Source organism: Carcharodon carcharias, chromosome 19 (genome assembly GCF_017639515.1).
Source record: "Carcharodon carcharias isolate sCarCar2 chromosome 19, sCarCar2.pri, whole genome shotgun sequence".
Lineage (NCBI taxonomy): Eukaryota > Metazoa > Chordata > Chondrichthyes > Lamniformes > Lamnidae > Carcharodon > Carcharodon carcharias.
In genome coordinates this window covers 11186114-11204385 of record NC_054485.1, presented here as the reverse complement: position 1 = coordinate 11204385, position 18272 = coordinate 11186114, and the positions used below count along the sequence as shown (strand labels likewise).

Sequence of the window (18272 nt, the reverse complement as noted above, 5' to 3'; positions counted from 1 at the left end):
GGATGCCCAATGGCTCCTGCCTGACTCCTTGATGGGAAGGGGCACTTGGAAGGATGTCAGGGTGCCCCGTTTCCCCACCTCATGTAGCCACTGCAAAAGCTCACTCGTGCCTTCAGCGATAGAATAAAGGTCTGTGTGCATCTCCGGCAGAATCTGCTGGACCAGGTTCTCCAGGGTATCTGCCACCCTCCCCATGGAGGCCTCCATGTGTGCATAGGTCGGAAGCACTTCATCAGAGAACAGACAGACAGCCTCCTCTGGCTCATATGCCATTCTGTTGAGGGCCTTTGCCATCTTTGCCTGATGTTCCCTGCTGCTTGCTGCCTCTCCAGCATCTCATGGATGGCTGATTCCAGAGGCTCATCATTGGACTCTGGCTTCGCAGATGCCTCTATCCCAGCAGTCCTCTGAACACTGGTGAGCTTGGCTGACTCTTCTTCTTGCTGCGGACATGTGCCTGTACCGTGACCACAAGAATGAGACCTCCTTACTGAACTACATCTAGTATCCACTGAGTTGTTTGTCTCTGTACTGGTGGAGGATGCAGGTGACTGCTATGACTCCTCTACAAGTGGGTTTCTTCCTCTTCCCCAATGTCCTGGGTCCTCTGTGGCTGCTGTGACTGCAGGGTGGGGCTTTGTCCTTTTGCCTTGCCAACAGGTTCCTGCTGGCACCTGTAAGTGAGAGATGAGAGCCCGAGTGACTTCATGAGCTGCCTCCAACATGGAGGAACACGTGATCCTTGGGTTTCTATGACATGCATGGATCCTGACTGGATGGAGGCAAATCAGGCCGGCTGCCGTCCCATCTTCTCCCCCTCTCTCCTCTTGTGCCTTAACTTTTCCTGTGCAAAGAGAGAAGATGGGGTTGAGAGCAATTGGTTTCAGGTATCTTTCTTATGCTTCCAGTCTTACAAATAACCCACTGGAATGTGTGCCATGTGATTTGCTGCACTGCAGGTTGTCCACAAGGGTTTTGGGACAGCACCCTCCAGAACGGTGAAAACATGCAGATATAAGGATAAGACTTACAGAGGCATGTTATTAGGGGTGCTCGCTGGTGCCCTCAATGCCTGAGACCCTTTCCTGCCCTGTCCACCTCCCACCCCGCCAAAGACGGCATGTGAGCTCTGTGTGGAAGGGTCAAGGGCCCACAGTGGCCTCTCCACCTGCAGACTAGATGGACTGCAGTGGAGCCCATCACCTTACACATTGCCACTGAGGCCCATGTCCCTTCTACCATTCAGTGAGGTGAGTGTGAACAGTTGAGGTTTCACTTACCCTTGCGGAGGCAGATGAGGTCATTCATCCATTTCCTGCACTGCAGGCCAGCCCTGTGGTGGAGGCCCTGGGCACTGACCACCATGGAGACTTCCTGCTGTGCCAGGTTGGTCTGTTGGTTCGGCCTCCTCCTCCCATCCCCTGGGCAGAGGATGCCCCTCCTGGCCTCCACCTCATTCAGCAGGACTTTCCGGAAGGCCTCGCTGAATCTGGGGGCCCGAGCTTCTTGTGATTGGTGGGGCCATTTCTTCTTGACCGATGGGTAGATTGATGCCCGGGCGGCTTTTAAATATGGCGCCCAAATACGACAGTGGGACGCTTGCCACCCAACCTGCCCTGCCGTGCAAAATATCAGGAAACCCCTGACCCCATAATTAATGAGGCCAGCTTCGTGTGATAAAGCAAAAAAATCCCCCTCCCCCCATGGCAGGAAAGACTCCTCGTTCCTGCCCCCCTCATGGGACTTAGTCACGGAATGGAAAATTCCGTGTTTAGATACTGTCACACAACACCTGGAAGCTGAAATCTGTATAACAGTTTTGTCGACAAATAGTGGGGCTCATCTTTGTAAAGATCACTGGTTCCCATCAGTGAAGTTAAGGCAGAAGGTGCAATTTGGAAATTATAGATAACAGCCACGAAACTCATATTTCCATCATTAGCGCTTTATCATTAATACAGAATGAAACATTATTCTTCTCACATCTCATAAGCTGCATATTGCAACAAAGTGAAGTCTAGTAAATCAGCATTTGCTTTGTTTTAGAATCCCTTGCCTCTCCCCATCCAAAACTAGCAGCTAATACAAAGATTTTGGCCAGACAGCTTTTGGAAATGATTGAACTTACTTGAAATTTAGGATTAACAATTACAAATTGGGGGAAAATACTTAGCTGATATGAAGCCAAAGCTTTGATTTCACGATGCATATATGGTGAATGAGCAGCTATTTCCTTTTAATGCCTGCCTTTATTGACCATCCCTAATTACCCTGAGGAGGGTATGGTAGTTGTTCTCAGGGCAACTGCTGCGAATCTAGTGCTGAGGCAGCTCCCACATGATGTCGGCCAGGGAGTTCCATGATTTTTGACTGAGCAACAAGGAACAATGGTGAATGTCCAAATCAGGACTTTTGACTCGGAAAGGAACTTGGAGATGCAAGTGACCCAGTGACCTCACTGCTTAATGGTGGAGGTCATTGTCTGGGGTTGTTGTTGGAATAAGCTTTGGTGTGTTGGTGCAGAGTGCAAACTGCAGGGACAGTGGACGTTTAGTTCAATGACATGGCCATCTGAAGTGTTGCTGTGACTCTATCTGTGTCAGAGGTAAACATTTCATCACCCTCCTGATTTGAACCTTGTAATGATGGAGAGGCACGGAGGGGTCACGAGGTGAACCATTCATTCAGAGTACCCAGCCCTGGTCCTGCACTTGTAGCTGGGCTGTTGATCTGACCTAGTTAGCTGTGGTCGGAGGTGACCTCCAGGGTGGTAGTGGGGAACTTTGAGGTGGTGGTGCCATTCACAGTCATAAGGATATGGTTGGGTCTTTTTATGTTGGTGATGGTTGCTACCCAGCACTTGCATGACATGAGCGTTATATATGTTACTTTATTTAGAATAAATAATGCATAATATCGTTATGGTGTTTCAGATCCATTTTGATGGCTGGAGTCATGACTATGACTATTGGATAGATGCAGATAGCCCAGATATCCATCCTGCTGGCTGGTGTGCTAAAACTGGACATTCACTGCAGATACCTCTTAGTAAGTTGGAGTCCTGGCTGTGTGTTCTCCTTTTATTTTGCATTAAAGCCACTTGTTAGAATATGTCCTCCTTTCACTGCAGAGAGGAATCAGAGCTGCTAATTATGTTGCCATGATTTTATTAAAAGTGGATCGTGAGCTGTGTTTTTCCAGAGCGGAGACACAGTCAGTTTTTCCTCATTTGATGCCAACATTCTTCACAGCCACTGGAAAGAAAGAACTTGCATTTTATAGCATGTTTCAAATCCGCAGGACATCCCAAAACACTTCACAGCCAATGAATTACTTCATGATAAAAGTGTAGTCTTTGTTTCTGTCAGGCAAACATAGCAGCTAAATGCACAGAGCAAGATCCCATACACAGCAATGGAATGAATGGCCACCTGGCCTGTTTTTTTTGTGCTGCCAGCTGAGGGATGAATGTTGAAGCCCCAGTTATTGGATCTTTTAACGTTGCACCTGAAAGTCGGTACCTCTCTGACATTCTACACAGCTCCAATCATGCTCGTTGCAAGAAGCAGAATCTCTTCTTTCTACTGGGTCCTCGACATTTCTCTGGTCTGAGTAACCACTTTAATAACTATATGCCCCATTTTGTTTATGGCCAAGGGAAGGTCTGTTGGCATCCAGTGGGTGAGGAAGCTGGCTGACCTTTAGATCTCTTCAGAACCCAGTTTGATAGGGGCTGGTCTGTGTTGGAGCATTGGCCTACTATTTTTTTTCTTTTTCAGTATTGTTGGGACAATTGCACGTTCCCACCATTTTCTATTTCATTACAGACCTCCTGCCAGCCATTAACCTCCCCTCTGTAATTGGCTTAATTTTTTTTTATTTTCCCAAATATCTGAAGGGATTTTATTACCTGAGCTATCAAGTCTGTTGAAGGACAAAGGGTAGGATTTTCCTCTGGGCCTTGGGGCTAAATGGGCACTCAAGCCCCCACTTGCCAGGGGCCAGACTGGGGAAGCTAGTTTCCTGGGCGTGGCCTGCTAATTAGCTGTTTCTGAGCTTGCCGTCCAGTCCGGTTGTTGCCGGCCCAGCAGCCCTACAGCCTTGGCAGCCCCACCAAGAGAGGTAGGTACTGCTGAGGCAGGTATGTAAAAGTGAGGGGGGTGTCTCAATGCAACCACCCTTGGAGCAGTGAAAATTAATTTTAAAAAATTTAGGCCCCTCCAACTGGAGGAAAAAAAACCCCTCCAGCGGTATTGTTGGGGCCAAGGACGTCCTTGGGGATGGAGGCTCCGGCTCCAATAGCCACCTGAATTGCTGCAGGGAGGCAGCCTCCATTAAGCTGGCAACCTCCACAGGCGATGGATGGCATGCTGCTACACTCTGACTGGCCCCTAATTGGGGCCTTAAATACGGGTGGACAACCGATCCACGTTTTGATCCACGTTCCTCCCTGCAGGTGGGAATGGGCCAGAGAGCTGCCCCTCTGAGGCTCAGTTCCAAGCCGCCCGCCGCCATCCTGGCACTGGGAAAGTTCTGCCCAAATGGTCTTCATTCTCAATGGTTAATCTGCCTTTTTCCTACCAGATGCTGACAAACCTATGATGACTTTCCAGTATTTTCTGTTTCTATTTAGTCAAAAAGGCCAATGTTATAAAGCCTAAGTGTTGTATTTTCATTGCCCTCCCCCACAATTAGGCCCTGCTGACTTGGCACTAAGTCCAGGACAAGGAGGATGCCCAACACCTGGTTGTAAAGGAATAGGGCACATCAAAGGAGCAAGATATGCTGCACACTACACGTATGTGAGAGAAATTATTAGTACCATCTGCCTTTTTATATTAAAAAAAAATAACTTGTTTCTGTGTTTAAATCTTTAGAATTGTTCATTTTAATCCTCGGTGATGACATTGACCATTTAAAAAAAAATTATAATTGATTGACAGATTTTAACCATTGTTTATTTGAGTCCTTACATTGTTGGTAAAAGAAAGGTTAGTGGGGTTTGAAGTGAGATATATAGTCTGTACTCCTGGATCATCTTCACTAAAATCAACAGGGCAAGGAATGCATATTCATTGCATTTGAATAGAGGGGCATCAGCAGTGACTAGAAGTGACTAATTAGTTTAAGCTCTTAATAAAAATTTGCATCCATTCGTGATTGTTTTAAAAAAAAAACAATCATTTAAAAGAGGGATGCAATGTTAGTAGTGATGGAAATCTGAGGCAGAAAAGCTATAAAACTCTTAGTTCATCTCCTGTGGTGCTTGAGAAGTCAGGGCCAAATTTAGTCTTCCAATGATTTAGGGTCGGGGTTCATGGGATAATTCAACCAGGGCACGAAGGTGTATTTCAGTCGCCATTTTTATATTCAGCCTTTATCAAATACAATTCTGACAAAAATATTACTTAAGGTCAAAATTTGTAGCAATTTGAAAGTAGAGTTGGTTGGAGAGACTTTGCAGTACAAACTGAGGAGCTGGGAGAAGCAAAACTGAGATACTACAGCACCTCAGCTGGCGTGAAGGCAGTATTACAGCATAACATATTTACATAGGCAATTTCCATTATATGTTTAGGCATAGGTGTCGCTAATGGGTAAAAGACAACAGGAAATGTGCACAGACGTTGGGTTTTTGTGAAGAGATTGAAATATTGCCAGTGTTTAATTATTGGGATGTCTCTATCTTTCCCCTCACGTAACAGGCTAACAGTATTGCAACGCTGATAACAAGGAATGGAAATATGACTGAGTCAGTTAACTGTTAGCAATGTGGATCACTTTGTATAGTGACTGTACACGGGTAATATTTCAGAATATGAGTTTAGAAGACCTCAAATAGCGATATATTGTTTTTCTATTTTAGATTAGTCAGTTGTCCGTATTCTGAAATTAACCTCAACAAAGATACGGTTTTACCAGACCGTTTAAGTGGAGAGAGGCAGTCACCTGTCTCGGCTGTTCAGAAGCTAAAGAAAATGGGAACACAGGCAATCTCAACAGCATCAGAAGACACCTCCATGCTTAAGTGAGTAGTAGTAATACAACAGAAGTAGTTTACTGTAGTTAATCTTGAGAGCTGAGGGTTTTTTTTTTTGCTGTGAATGCATCCTCCACTGTCCCATCCGTTGTTATCATAGAATCATTGTACACTACAAAAGGTGGCCATTCAGCCCATTGAGTCTGCATTGGCTGTTTTGAAGATCAATCCAGTTAGTCGCATTTGCTGGCTCTTTCCCCTTATCCTTGAATTTTTTTTTTCTCTTCAATTTATCCAGTTCCCTTTTGAAAGTTACTAATAAATCTGTTTCCCAACCCGATTTGCATTCCAAACTGTAACCACTCATTATGTAAAAACATTTTTTTCTCATGCTGCTTTATTGTGGATCTCCAACATAGAAAAAAATGGTCTGTTTAAAATATTTTGCCCCCCTCTTTGATTTCTTTATTTGCATGCAGTCTCTTGTCCAAGAGAAGCAGACAAGCACTATTCTCAAACATTTGCCAGTGAGAATCTGTAATCGTGTATTATGCCAGTTAATTTCAGATTGGCAGCTTAAAGAAGAGGGAGGTGAAGAAAAGGCAAAGCATATATTATTCATTATGCTATGCCTAATTTATTTGAAACAAACTTGGAGTGATATTTTCTCATTTCAGACACTGGGCTCTTTCACTTTTAAAGGAGAAAAGTAGTAATCTGAAATCATAAAATGATGTGTCTGTGCTGGCTTATTGGCAGATCTGTTCAATTACTACCACTCCCCTGCTTTATCTCCATTTTTTTTTAACCTTCCAAGTGTTTATCCAATTGTCTTTGGAATGTAACTAACTGGAAACAGAAACAGTTTCTCCTTATTTACTCTTTCAAAAGCATTCGTGATTTTGAACACTTCAATCAAATCACCTCTTAATCTTCTCTGCTCCATGGAGAATAACACTAGCGTAGTAATCTGGATTGTTACATAATCCTGAATACTGTAACTTCATCCTTAATCACCCTGTACCCACCTATATTCCTGGGGTCAGGTAAGTTTAATTGGCCCCATGTATCACAGGTCCATTCCAACCCCTTAGTCGTGTGCCTGGAAATGGTAGCAGAACCCAGTCTCTGCAGCAGTGACAATGGCCACCAGTGTTGTGAGGTCACAAACAGCAGCCGTGAGGCTTCCAACATTGATGGTATTCTTTTCCCCTGAATTAAAATTGTTTGCAACTTTCTTAGCCCCCATGGCATTTCTCTCCCGGTCTGTAATAGCTCCTTGACTCCGAGGTGGGCAGGGCACAGATAATGAGGCCCACTAATTGCCTGGGAGTAGTCCGCCATGGAAAGACCCAAGAAACTTGAGTTTTCTGGAAGCAGAAAAGCATTCAAGGATTTGATCACCATCAATCTTTTAAGACCAAGTAAAATAACTTTTTGGACAGAAAAAGACATTAACTCTTCAGGAGGCTTTTCTGAAAGGATTTTGAGGTTTAAGAAGTATCCCTGACAAGGCAGGGAAGCCCAGAGCAGGAAAGACCAAATGTTTCTTAGTGGGGCCTAGAGGGGCACTTCTGCACCTCTTGGGCTACAAGGAAACTGAAGAAAAGTAAGTTAAATTTACGTTACTTTTCTGGGCCTGTCTGCTATTCTTAGCAAAGGACTTGGGTGTGACCAAACCTGGAGTTATCGTTTATAGTTTTGTCTCCTTAGCTAAGGATGGATATACTTGACTTGAACTTACATTGCACTTCCTCTAGGTTGATCTCTGGGATGAGAAAGCTGCCCTATAAGGGACGGCTGAGTAGAATGGGCCTATATTCTCAAGTTTAGAAGAATGGGAGGTGATCTCATTGAAACTTACAAAATTCTTTAGGGGGCTTAACCAGATAGATGCTGAGAGGCTGTTTGCCCTGGCCTTGTTTATTCACTCGAGGGATGTGGGCTTTGCTGGCTAGGCCATGAATTATTGCCCATCCTTAATTACCCTTGAGAAGGTGGACATGATCTGCCTTCTTGAACTGCTGCAATCCAAGTGGTGTAGATACACCCCCAGTGCTATTAGGGAGGGAGCTCCAGGATTTTGACCCAGCGACAGTGAAGGAATGGCAATATATTTCCAGGTGAGGATGGTGAGTGGCTTGGAGGGCATCTTGCAGGTGGTTGTGTTCCCCATGTGTCTGCTGCCCTTGCCCTTCTAGATGGTATAGAGGCCGTGGGTTGGGAAGGTGCTGTCTAAGGAGCCTTAGTGCATTCCTGCAGTGCATCTTGTACATGTTTCACACTGCTGCCACAGTTTGTTGGTGGTGAAGGGTGTGAATGGCACCCCATCCGCAAACAATCATGTGGGCTGCTTTATCCTGGATGGTGTCAAGCTTCTTGAGTGTTGTGGGAGCTGCACTCACCCAGGCAAGTGGGGAGTATTCCATCATGCTCCTGACTTGTGCCTTGTAGATTGAGGACAGTGGGAGGCAGGAGGTGAGTTGCAGGATTCCTAGCCTCTGACCTGCTCAAGAAGCAACAGTATTTATATGTCTGGTCCAGTTCAGTTTCTGGTCAATGATAATCCTCCCCCACCACCCCCAGGATGTTGACAGTGGGGGTTTCAGCAATGGTAATGCCATCAAATGTCAAGGGACGATTTTTCAATTCTATCTTGTTCGAGATGGTCATTGCCTGCCACTTGTCAGCCCAAGTCTGGATATTGTCCAGGCCTTGCTGCATTTGGACCAGCACAGCTTTGGTATTTGAGGAGTGCAAATGGTGCTGAACATTGTGCAATCATCAACAAACATCCTCGCTTCTGAACTTATGATGGAAGGAAGATCATTGGTGAAGCAGCTGAAGATGGTTGGGCCTAGGACACTACCCTGAGGAATTCCTGCATTGATGTCCTGGAGTTGAGATGACTGACCTCCAACAATGACAAACGTCTTCCTTTGTGTTAGGTATGACTCCTACCAGCGGAGAGTTTTCCCCCCGATTCCCATTGACTCCAGTTTTGCTAGGGCTCCTTGCCGCCACATTCGGTCAAATGCTGCCTTACTGTCAAGGGCAGTCACTCTCACCTCACCTCTGGAGTTCAGCTCTTTTGTCCATGTTTGAACCAAGGCTGTAATGAGGTCAGGAGCTGAGTGGCCCTGGTGGAACCCAAACTGAGCATCAGTGAGCAGGTTATTGCTAAGGAAGTGCCATTTGATAGCATTGTTGATGACCTCTTCCATCACTTTACTGATAATGGATGGGATGGTAATGGCTGACCCCTTAGCCTGAGGCTATGACCATTGGCAGGATTGGATTTGTCCTGCTTTTTACATATCTGGGCACAATTTTCCACATTGCTGGGTAGATGCCAGTGTTGTAGATGTACTGGAACAGCTTGGCTAGGGGCGTGACAAGTTCTGGAGCGCAAGTCTTCAGTATTATTGCGGGAATATTGTCAGGGCCCATAACCTTCGCAGTATCCAGTGCCTTCAGCCATTTATTGATATCTTGTGGAGTGAATCGAATTGGCTGAAGACTGGCATCTATGATGCTGGGGACCTCTGGAGGAGCCTGAGATGGATCCCCCACTTGGCACTTCTGGTTGAAGATTGTAGCAAATGCTTCAGCCTTACCTTTTGCACTGACGTGCTGAGCTCCCACATCATTGAGGATGGGGATACTTGTGGAGCCTGAGTTGCTTGTCCACCACCATTCATGTCTGGATGTGGCAGGACTATAGAGTTAAGATCTGATCCGTTGGTTATGGAATTGCTTAGCTCTGTCTATCACTTGCTGCTTGTGTTGTTTGGCACACAAGTAGTCCTGTGTTATAGCTTCACCAGATCGACAGCTCATTTTTAGATATGTTTGCTGGTGCTCCTGGCTTGCCCGCCTACTGGAGAGTCTAGAACTAATGGTCATAGCCTCAGGCTAAGGGGTCGGCCATTTAGAACTGAGACGAGGAGAAACTTCTTCACTCAAGAGAGTTGCGAATCTTTGGAATTCTCTACCACACACGGCTGTGGTCCATCATTGAGCATATTCAAGGCTGAGATTGATCAAAAAAAAATTTTGGTACTAGGGGATTCGAGGGATGGGGGGAAAATGGAGTTAATGGAGATGATCAGCCATAATCCTAGTGGATGGCAGAGCAGTCTAGAGGGGCTTTGTGGCCTACTCCCATTCCTATTTCTCATGTTTGCCTGGCAGGGAAGCCACCACTGCTTCCCCCACTTGGGCCTTGGGTCAAAATTATGCTGAGCCCAAGCTACACATTTTAAAAGGACTTGGGTTCACTGCCTTGGAGCGACTGTCCTTCCTGCCTGAATTCCATCAGCTGGGAGGCGTTTAAAATCTAAACCAGTTGTCCTTCGCTGGACTGTCGACTTGATCCCTGTCCACTTTTGAGGTTTCCTGCAGATTGGGAAGTTTTTTTTAATAGCAAAGGTTATTTCGTATAGCAATGTTGATTCAGACCATCACTTGGTGCACCAGGGTTGGCAGAACACACAATGGCTGGAAGAAATCTACATCTTGCCTCTTGGTGTAGCAGTATAATTTACTAGGCCATTCGGGTTTGGTGGCTGTTGTTCCCTCTTTGCCTTGCATGACAATCCCTTTTTTAAAAAAATGTTATTGTACATGTGGATAACTTCATGCCCGTATGTGTGTGTGTGTATATATATATATATATATCAAAATATTTCTGTATCTTCGATGTTTTCGATACTTATGGAAAGTAGCGTTTTTTCCTTTTTCTTTTTCAAATTGCCAGGGAAGCATTTAACAATTTAACAAAGATATAATGAGAGCCTCTCTAAAAGTATTTGACTGAATTCCAGTCATGGAATGTGACTACAGAAAGAATGTGACTACAGAATAAATACCGAGCCAGTTTAAAAAAAAAAAATATTGTTTGGTTTTTAGTTTTCTAAATGATAGATTTTTTTACAGTTTAGCTCGCAATAGATGGTTTTGGTGATTCATGTATTTGTTAAGACTATTTGACCCACGGGCTTAAAGCCTTCATTTTTCCTCTAAATTTTGAATCCGTTTATAAACAATCCTTCTGCCTCTAATAAAGAAATGCTAAACTTCCTGACAAAAATAGAAATAACTGATGATGTTGACCCAGTTGTTTAGTTTTTTGGTAGTGTTTTACAGTGTTACATAAATTATATGCACAGGCTATATTAGTTTCCTGGTACTGTGATTTATTTCTCTTGTTATTGAATTTACAGTAGTAAAATGCTTCAGGGCTTGCAAGATATTTAACAGTGTTGCCTCTTTGACTGAAGGTTTCTAAAACCTGAAAGCTGCATCATTCCTTGCAGTCAGTTAACTGGGCAGCTTCAGCTTCTCATACTGTCATAACACTCATCAGACACTGAATCTTTCACTAATTAATGCGGTGTGAATCTATAATAGTGTCTGAATAATTTTAAAATGAAGTATGATTGGTAATGAGGATTTTCGGTATTCTGCATAATTGATCCTAGAAATTAAAATTAGCAATTTTTATGACCACGAGTTTATGAATGGAAACCACAATATAAATTGTGATCACTGGGGATTAATCTATCCTGGTGGATGCTCTTGACTTTTATACATCCTCGGAATTTCCATTTGAAACGTAGTGTTCAGTCCATGTTTTTTGTAAGTATGTTGCCATAAAGAAAGTTGGCCAATCAAGAATCAATCTTCATTAATTGTATTATGGTTATCTTTGAGTGAGACCCAACAGAAATGGTGAAGGCCAGCAATTGGTACTCCAATTGAGTTTTTAATCTGTTAAATAGAAACTGCCTCAATTAGCTAGTTTATTTTTTGGTTCATAAATTTAATTTGTTGTGTTCACACATTTATTGCACAAGTATCACCCAGATAAAGTTAGTTAGTGGTGGGGCAGATTTTCTTTCCTCATCTGACACTCCAGTGCAGTACTGAGGGAGTGTTGGACTATTGGAGGTGCCACCTTTCAGATGAGATATTAAACTGATGTCCCATTTACCTGCTCGGGTGGAAATAAAAGAGCCCGTGGCGCTATTTCGAAGAAGAGGCGGGAGTTGTACCTGGTGACCTGGCCAATATTTGTCCCTCAATCAGCATCACAAAATACAGATTACCTGGGTCATTATCACATTACTGTTTGTGGGAGATGGCTGTGCACATATTGGCTGCTGCATTTCCTACATTACGAGAGTGATTATGTTTCAAACGTACTTTATTGACTGTTGAGTGCTTTGAGATGTCCGATGGTCGTGAAATGTATAAATGTGGAATCTCATAGAGGCATTGGGGATCTTGCGAGAGACCCGCACTGCCTCTTTTTGGTAAGGCCTACCAAGCCACGTGCCAGACTGGCAGTGGAGAGGCCAGTGCCAGGCCATGCCCTGGAATCAAGACCCTGGGAGCGGAGGAAGTCTCGCCTATCAAGAGCTGCAGGCCAATCAGAGGCTGGCAGCTCATGTGCTCTGCAGCACCACTGGGGAGGCCGTGGCTGCTGCGGGAAGGGCAGGCACCGAAGTCCCAGGACTGCGGAGTGACCCAGGCCACAGGTAAGTAATGTTGTTGGGGGGGGGTTGGATGGGAGGACAGGGCATATATTTCACGGGGGGGTGTCAGCAGCAAAGGCAGAGGCAAGGCTCTCAGCGGGCCCCCTCTTTCCCGAAGCCAGGTTAGACACAGTGCTTTTGATTGAGGGGATTCTCAGATCTTAAAAAGGTTATTCATCACTTTAACAAATTCTGCCTTCTCCCCACCCTTCACCAGAAAAACTCTTTCACAGAATGGTGCTGGGAACCAAATCAAAACAGACTACCTGACGGGACATTGCGTCATGGAAAATGGGCAGGCCAAAGGAGTTGGCGAAGAATGCTGTGAAGAATTGCCAGTCAAAAAGCCCCAAGTCTCAGTTGATGGCAAGATAAAACAGAGAAAGTAAATTATCAGTATACACTAGCCTCTTGATTTTTTTTTAAAAACATTTTTGGCTCCTATTGCTCCATGTGCCCTCATGATGTGTCTGTTGATATTTAGAGTTGGACGTCCACCAAAGTATTTAAAACTCCAGTTTGTGAAGCAAGAAGAAGAAACGTTGGGCAGACTAAAAGAAACGGCAGGTAATGTTAATCAGACTGTGCTATTATTGCAAATGTTTAGCTGTCAGGCTGCCAGTGTAAAAGTAGAGCTGTTTGTGCACATATTTCGCTTGCGCACTAAAGGAATCAAGGGATATGGGGATAGAATGGGAAGGTGGAGTTGAGGTAGAAGATCAGTCAAGACTTTATTGAATGGTGGAGCAGCTGCAGCATATGGTCTGCTCCCCTTATTACTTTTGTTCCTCTGGATTTCACATTCGCTTTGCAAGTATGCAAACAAAACAAAATTTACCAAATTGAGAGCAGCAGGATACTGGTAAATAATTGTGATGTCTGTAAATGTGTATCCCACTTTCATAGAACTACAACAGGGTAGAAGGAGGCCATTCAGCTGTCTGAAAGAGCCGCCCAGTTGGTCCCGCTTCGTTACTCTTTCCCCACAGCCATGCACATATTCCCTTTTCAAGTTTATATCCAATTGCCTTCTCAAAGTTACCATTGAATCTGCTTCCACCACCCATAATTTAGGCCAATCTTTTAAGGCTGAGATGAGAAATTTTGTCACTCAAAGGGTTGCGAGTCTTTGGAATTCTCTACCTAGAGGGTTGCCAACGCATCATCATTGAATATATTTAAGGTTGAAATAAACAGATTTTTGGGGTCTCAGGGAGTCAAGGGATATGGGGAGTGGGCAGGAAAGTGGAGTTGAAGCTAAAAATCAGCCATGATCATATTGAATGTTGGAGCAGGCTTGATGGGCCTTATGGTCTTCTCTTATTTCTTATGTTCTTATCCCTTTGGATGATAAATTTCTATGTTTCTATTCGGGAGAAAGCGGGAGCAAGCTATTGAGTTGGATGATCAGCCATGATCATAATGAATGGCGGAGCAGGCTCGAAGGGCTGATTGGCCTACTCCTGCTCCTAGTTTCTATGTTTCTAAATTGCAGACCATAACAATTTTCTGCCTAGAAAGCATTCTCCCCCCTCCCCACTCTGGTTCTTTTAACAATGATCTTAAATCTGTGCCCCCTGGTTTTCCTGCCAATGGAAATGGCGCCTCCATGTTTTCTCTCAAAATGTGTCAACGTTTTGAAACATTTCCTAAATTTTCCCACATTTTCTGCAGCCAGGCTTTCCATTGCGGGATGAAATTTGCATGCAGCACTAGTGAGGAATTGCAGCTCCAAAGTCCTTGGTTTTAAATTTAATGGAAATTCAGGCACTGTGAACTCATCATTTCCTAGCTTGCGCACTCTGCAATCTCTGGTCAGCAGAATCATCATTTGTACCTCATGACCTGCTCTGGGTAATTCTGAACTCAAATCTGATGGTGAACAATTGGCAAACGAGCATTAACATTATATTCAGGTGAATATTTTGTTTTCTACTTGGAATGAAGTATAAGCCCAACTGAAACTAATTGTTTTGAGGTCACAAATTTCAATCTATCTTTAGCTTTTTTTACTTCCTCGTTTGATGTTCCATCTTCTATGGAAACCATAACATAGGTATTTAGTGAAAGGAACATTAGAATTCTCTCATCAATGAAAAACAAATGTCCATCAGTCACTGTGGATTGAAAAGTTAACAGTCAGTGCACAACATGGCAGCTAATATTCTGAGCCTGCACAACTGTGAAAATGAGTCATACCTATTAAGTTGTGTATTGGTTGAGGGACCCCAGAGGCCCCTCTTTTCAAATATTGCTCTGGGATCCTTTGGGTTCACCTGAGCAGGCACACTGGATCTCGGTTTCACATCTTGTTTGACAGGCAGCACCACAGCACTTCGCTGAAATCCACAGCACTGTTAACCTAGATTAGGCTCAAATCCTGGAGTTGGACTTGAACTCACAATCTCCTGGCTCTTCTGGTCAAGCAGTGTCTTGGTTTCAAAGTTCTCATCCTTGTTTTCAAATTCCTCCATTACTTCACCCCTCCCTACCTCTATAATCCCCTCCAGTCCCACAGCCCTCTGAGATATCGGCACTCCTAATTCTGGCCTCTTGAGTATCCTTGATTTTAATTGTTCCACCATTGGTGGCCATGCCTTCAGCTGCCTGGACCCCAAGCTCTGGAATTCCCTCTCCATTTCGCTGCCTCACTTTCCTCCTTTAAGACAATCCTTAAGACCTACTTTTTTGAACAAGGTAGTCATCATCTGACCCCCCCTATTTCCTCTGAGAAACTCTGTTTCTCTTTCCACAGATGCTGCTCGATCCACTGAGTTTTTCCAGCATTTTCTGTTTCTATCTCCTCTTGTGATTTGGGTGTAATTTTTTAATAACAATCCTGTGAAGCACCTTGGGATGTTTGATTACGTTGAAGGTGCTATATAAATATGAGTTGTTGACTCAAGCGGTGAGAATGTCACCAGCTGAACTGATGCTGATTATTAATCGTGTGGGTAAATTTAAAAAGCAGTAACAAGCAAGTTCAACTCTTACAAATTGGCAGGCAACCATTGGATCCTACAGGATGTATACTTGTGTGCAGCTTGCTTAGCTTTGAACATTTGGCATGATTGTTCTCGATTGAAGTGCACCTTCTTTCTTAATTCAGCAACTTTAAATGTGTGAAGATCAGGCTCTTGTATGCCTGCAGTTTGCTAGTAGGAGTTGCGTTGTTCAGGATGAGCACTTGGATTTCAATCTTCTTTAATTTCAGCCACGTTATCCTACGGGGAAATTTAATGGAGTTCAAAATTGTGAAAGGTTTTGATAAGAGTAGATGGAGAGAAACTGTTTCCACCGGCAGGAGTATCTCAAACCAGAAGGCACAGATTTAAGATAAGTGGTTGAAGAACCAGGGGAAGATGAGCATTTTTTTTTAATGCAGCAAGTTATTGATCTGGAATCCGCTGCCTGAAAGACCAGTGGAAGGAGATTCAATAGTAGCTTTTAAAAGGGAGTTAGCTATATTCTTGACAAGGAAACATTTGCAGGGCTGTGGGGTAAGAGTGTGGGGTGGGGGTGGGGATGGTGGTGCTTGGGACTAATTGGATAGCTCTTTCAAAGAGCTGGTACAGGCACAATGAGCCAATAACCACTTCCTGTGCTGTAAAAATTGTGTGATTCTACCATTAGATTTGCCTCTCAAAGTTCAAGATTCATAACTTGCACACGCAGTTTGATTTGTCATAGTTAGCACTTAGCACTGAAACAAGGAAAAAGCAAGGAAAGGATAGGAATCAATGGATAAGGTTGTGAAAAGAACTCCCTTTATAAATGTCCTTATAGAGTGTGAGATCTCAACTTGGTTAGTGATGCATTCTACGTTCTTTCATTCTCACCCCTCTCTAGTTATCACTCTCTAGTCAATCCCTGTTTTGGAAAGACAGCTATGAACCAATAGAAAGGGAGGTTTCTTCTTGTAAGTGATGAACATTGTTAACAACAGGTTGGAGTTCTGTGGACTGGTAATGCTGTGTTTAATCCATACTGATCCCAAATGTGATCTTTTAAATATACATTCGTGATGTAGCATTTGGGTGTCCTGGTGGATTCTGTTACTTATGTGAAAAATTTTTCATCTTTTGCCTTTCTGTAGAGAGCGACTACAATCTGCAGCAAGCTCTTCACCAGTCTGTATTTATGTCCTCGGTCTCTTCACATCCTATGCAACGTTTGTATCTTTGCTGGGAACAGCACAGCAAGTTACTGCCTGAGGTGGCAGGTCACACTGCAAAGAAAGTGGCAAAGTGGTCTATAGAAGAGGTAAAATGAGGAAGCAGCCCCCACCCCTGGCAGCAGGACACTGCCTGTCAATTTTCTAATTTTGTGATTGAAACCAGGAATGCTTTAACTTCAAGGTCTGCTTAACCCTCTCGCAGCCTTCTACATGGCCTATTTCCTCTGTTCAGGAAAACCTCTTGTGGTTGTGTGCGTATGTGTGTGTGTGTTGTTAAGAACTTCTCTTCTCCACTCCATTTGTCCTGTTCTTTGGGTTAATTTTCTGACTTCATAACTAAGGCAGGCAACTCACCCGTTAGCTTTGAGAATCAGGAATTTTGACACATGCAGTGTAAAATCTTCCAGATTCCTAAGAGGAAATTGCAGCATTGTAAAATCAAGGAAATTACCCCTTCAAAATCACCACTTCTGTTCTAAAGTTTTAAGAGTCCTTCTACAAATTAGTAAATTGGCACAAATTAAACTGTGAACTGAACTAACTTGAATTGAATGGTACAGGAACTATCAAAGTTAAGCTGTGAATCTTAATAGTTTCAATTTTTTGACCTTGAGAGAGTTCATTGAAGCATTAAGTGAGAGATTAGCATTTCACCTTGATGTTGCCTGTAGCCACGGTTCAGGATGAAACAGTTTTTTGTATTAAATATTAGTTTGCTCCTGCCACTCCTAATGACTCTGAGCTCATCCAGTGAATAATCGGGCCACAAGGACCAAGAAATCACCAGGTTTGATTCTTGATCTGTGATGAATTAATGATTCTTAGTCAGAGAGTAGCTGTAGTTGACCTGAGGTCGAGACAGAATTGCAACTAGAGTTCCCAGTTTGACTTACTATCCAACATCCCTTTGTGGAAGAGCACAGGCATGGATAGCTGCCTCTGCTTTGGCCCCACACAGTCAACTATCCTAATGCCACTCACTGTCCAAATGAATAATGCCCACTTGAGCAAGGTGCCATGGTACTTCACTCCAAAAGACCAAGCTCTTTCAGGTGAACAGAAATATGGCAAGAAAATTTAGAAGTATTCTAGGCAACCCATAATTCAAACTGCACATTTTTTTTAAGTTCAAAGGTGGATGTTGCAATTTTCTTAAGTGTTCAAAGTTCTGAATGTATGTTTGAATTCTACAGGTGGCCAATTTTGTACAAAGTTTACCAGGATGTAAGGAACAAGCCATTATTTTCAGGGAAGAGGTAAGTGCTCTAAGTGAATAGTCAATGGTGATTAGTGCATTGAAATGGAAATTCCTTACGGAACCATAAATGTTTACAGCTCATAAGATGGAGATCATTTGGCCCATTGGGTCTATGCTGGCTCCGTGCTGGAGCAATTCAAAAATAAATTCCACTGTCCCTTTCTGTACTCATAACCCTTCATCATCTTCTGCTTTAAATATTTGTCTTCTCTCCCTTAAATTATGTAATGTTGTTTGCTTCAACTTCTCCTTGCAACATAGCATCCTATCCTGTAACAACTCTATGCATAAAGACATTTTTCCTATTTGTTGTCCTCA

The 18272-nt window shown here is 43.6% G+C and overlaps 1 protein-coding gene across 4 annotated transcripts in view; it reads left to right on the top strand.

Moving 5' to 3' along the window:
- l3mbtl1b (L3MBTL histone methyl-lysine binding protein 1b) overlaps positions 1 to 18272 on the top strand; it is a 71062-nt gene that overhangs the window by 48699 nt on the left and 4091 nt on the right. For all 4 annotated transcript variants that reach the window (XM_041213464.1, XM_041213467.1, XM_041213465.1 and 1 more), the window contains 7 exons: positions 2934 to 3048; positions 4696 to 4798; positions 5867 to 6028; positions 12737 to 12904; positions 13004 to 13086; positions 16616 to 16782; positions 17890 to 17952. In XM_041213464.1, the coding sequence (XP_041069398.1) occupies positions 2934 to 3048; positions 4696 to 4798; positions 5867 to 6028; positions 12737 to 12904; positions 13004 to 13086; positions 16616 to 16782; positions 17890 to 17952 (861 nt within the window). The remainder of the gene's footprint in view (positions 1 to 2933; positions 3049 to 4695; positions 4799 to 5866; positions 6029 to 12736; positions 12905 to 13003; positions 13087 to 16615; positions 16783 to 17889; positions 17953 to 18272) is intronic.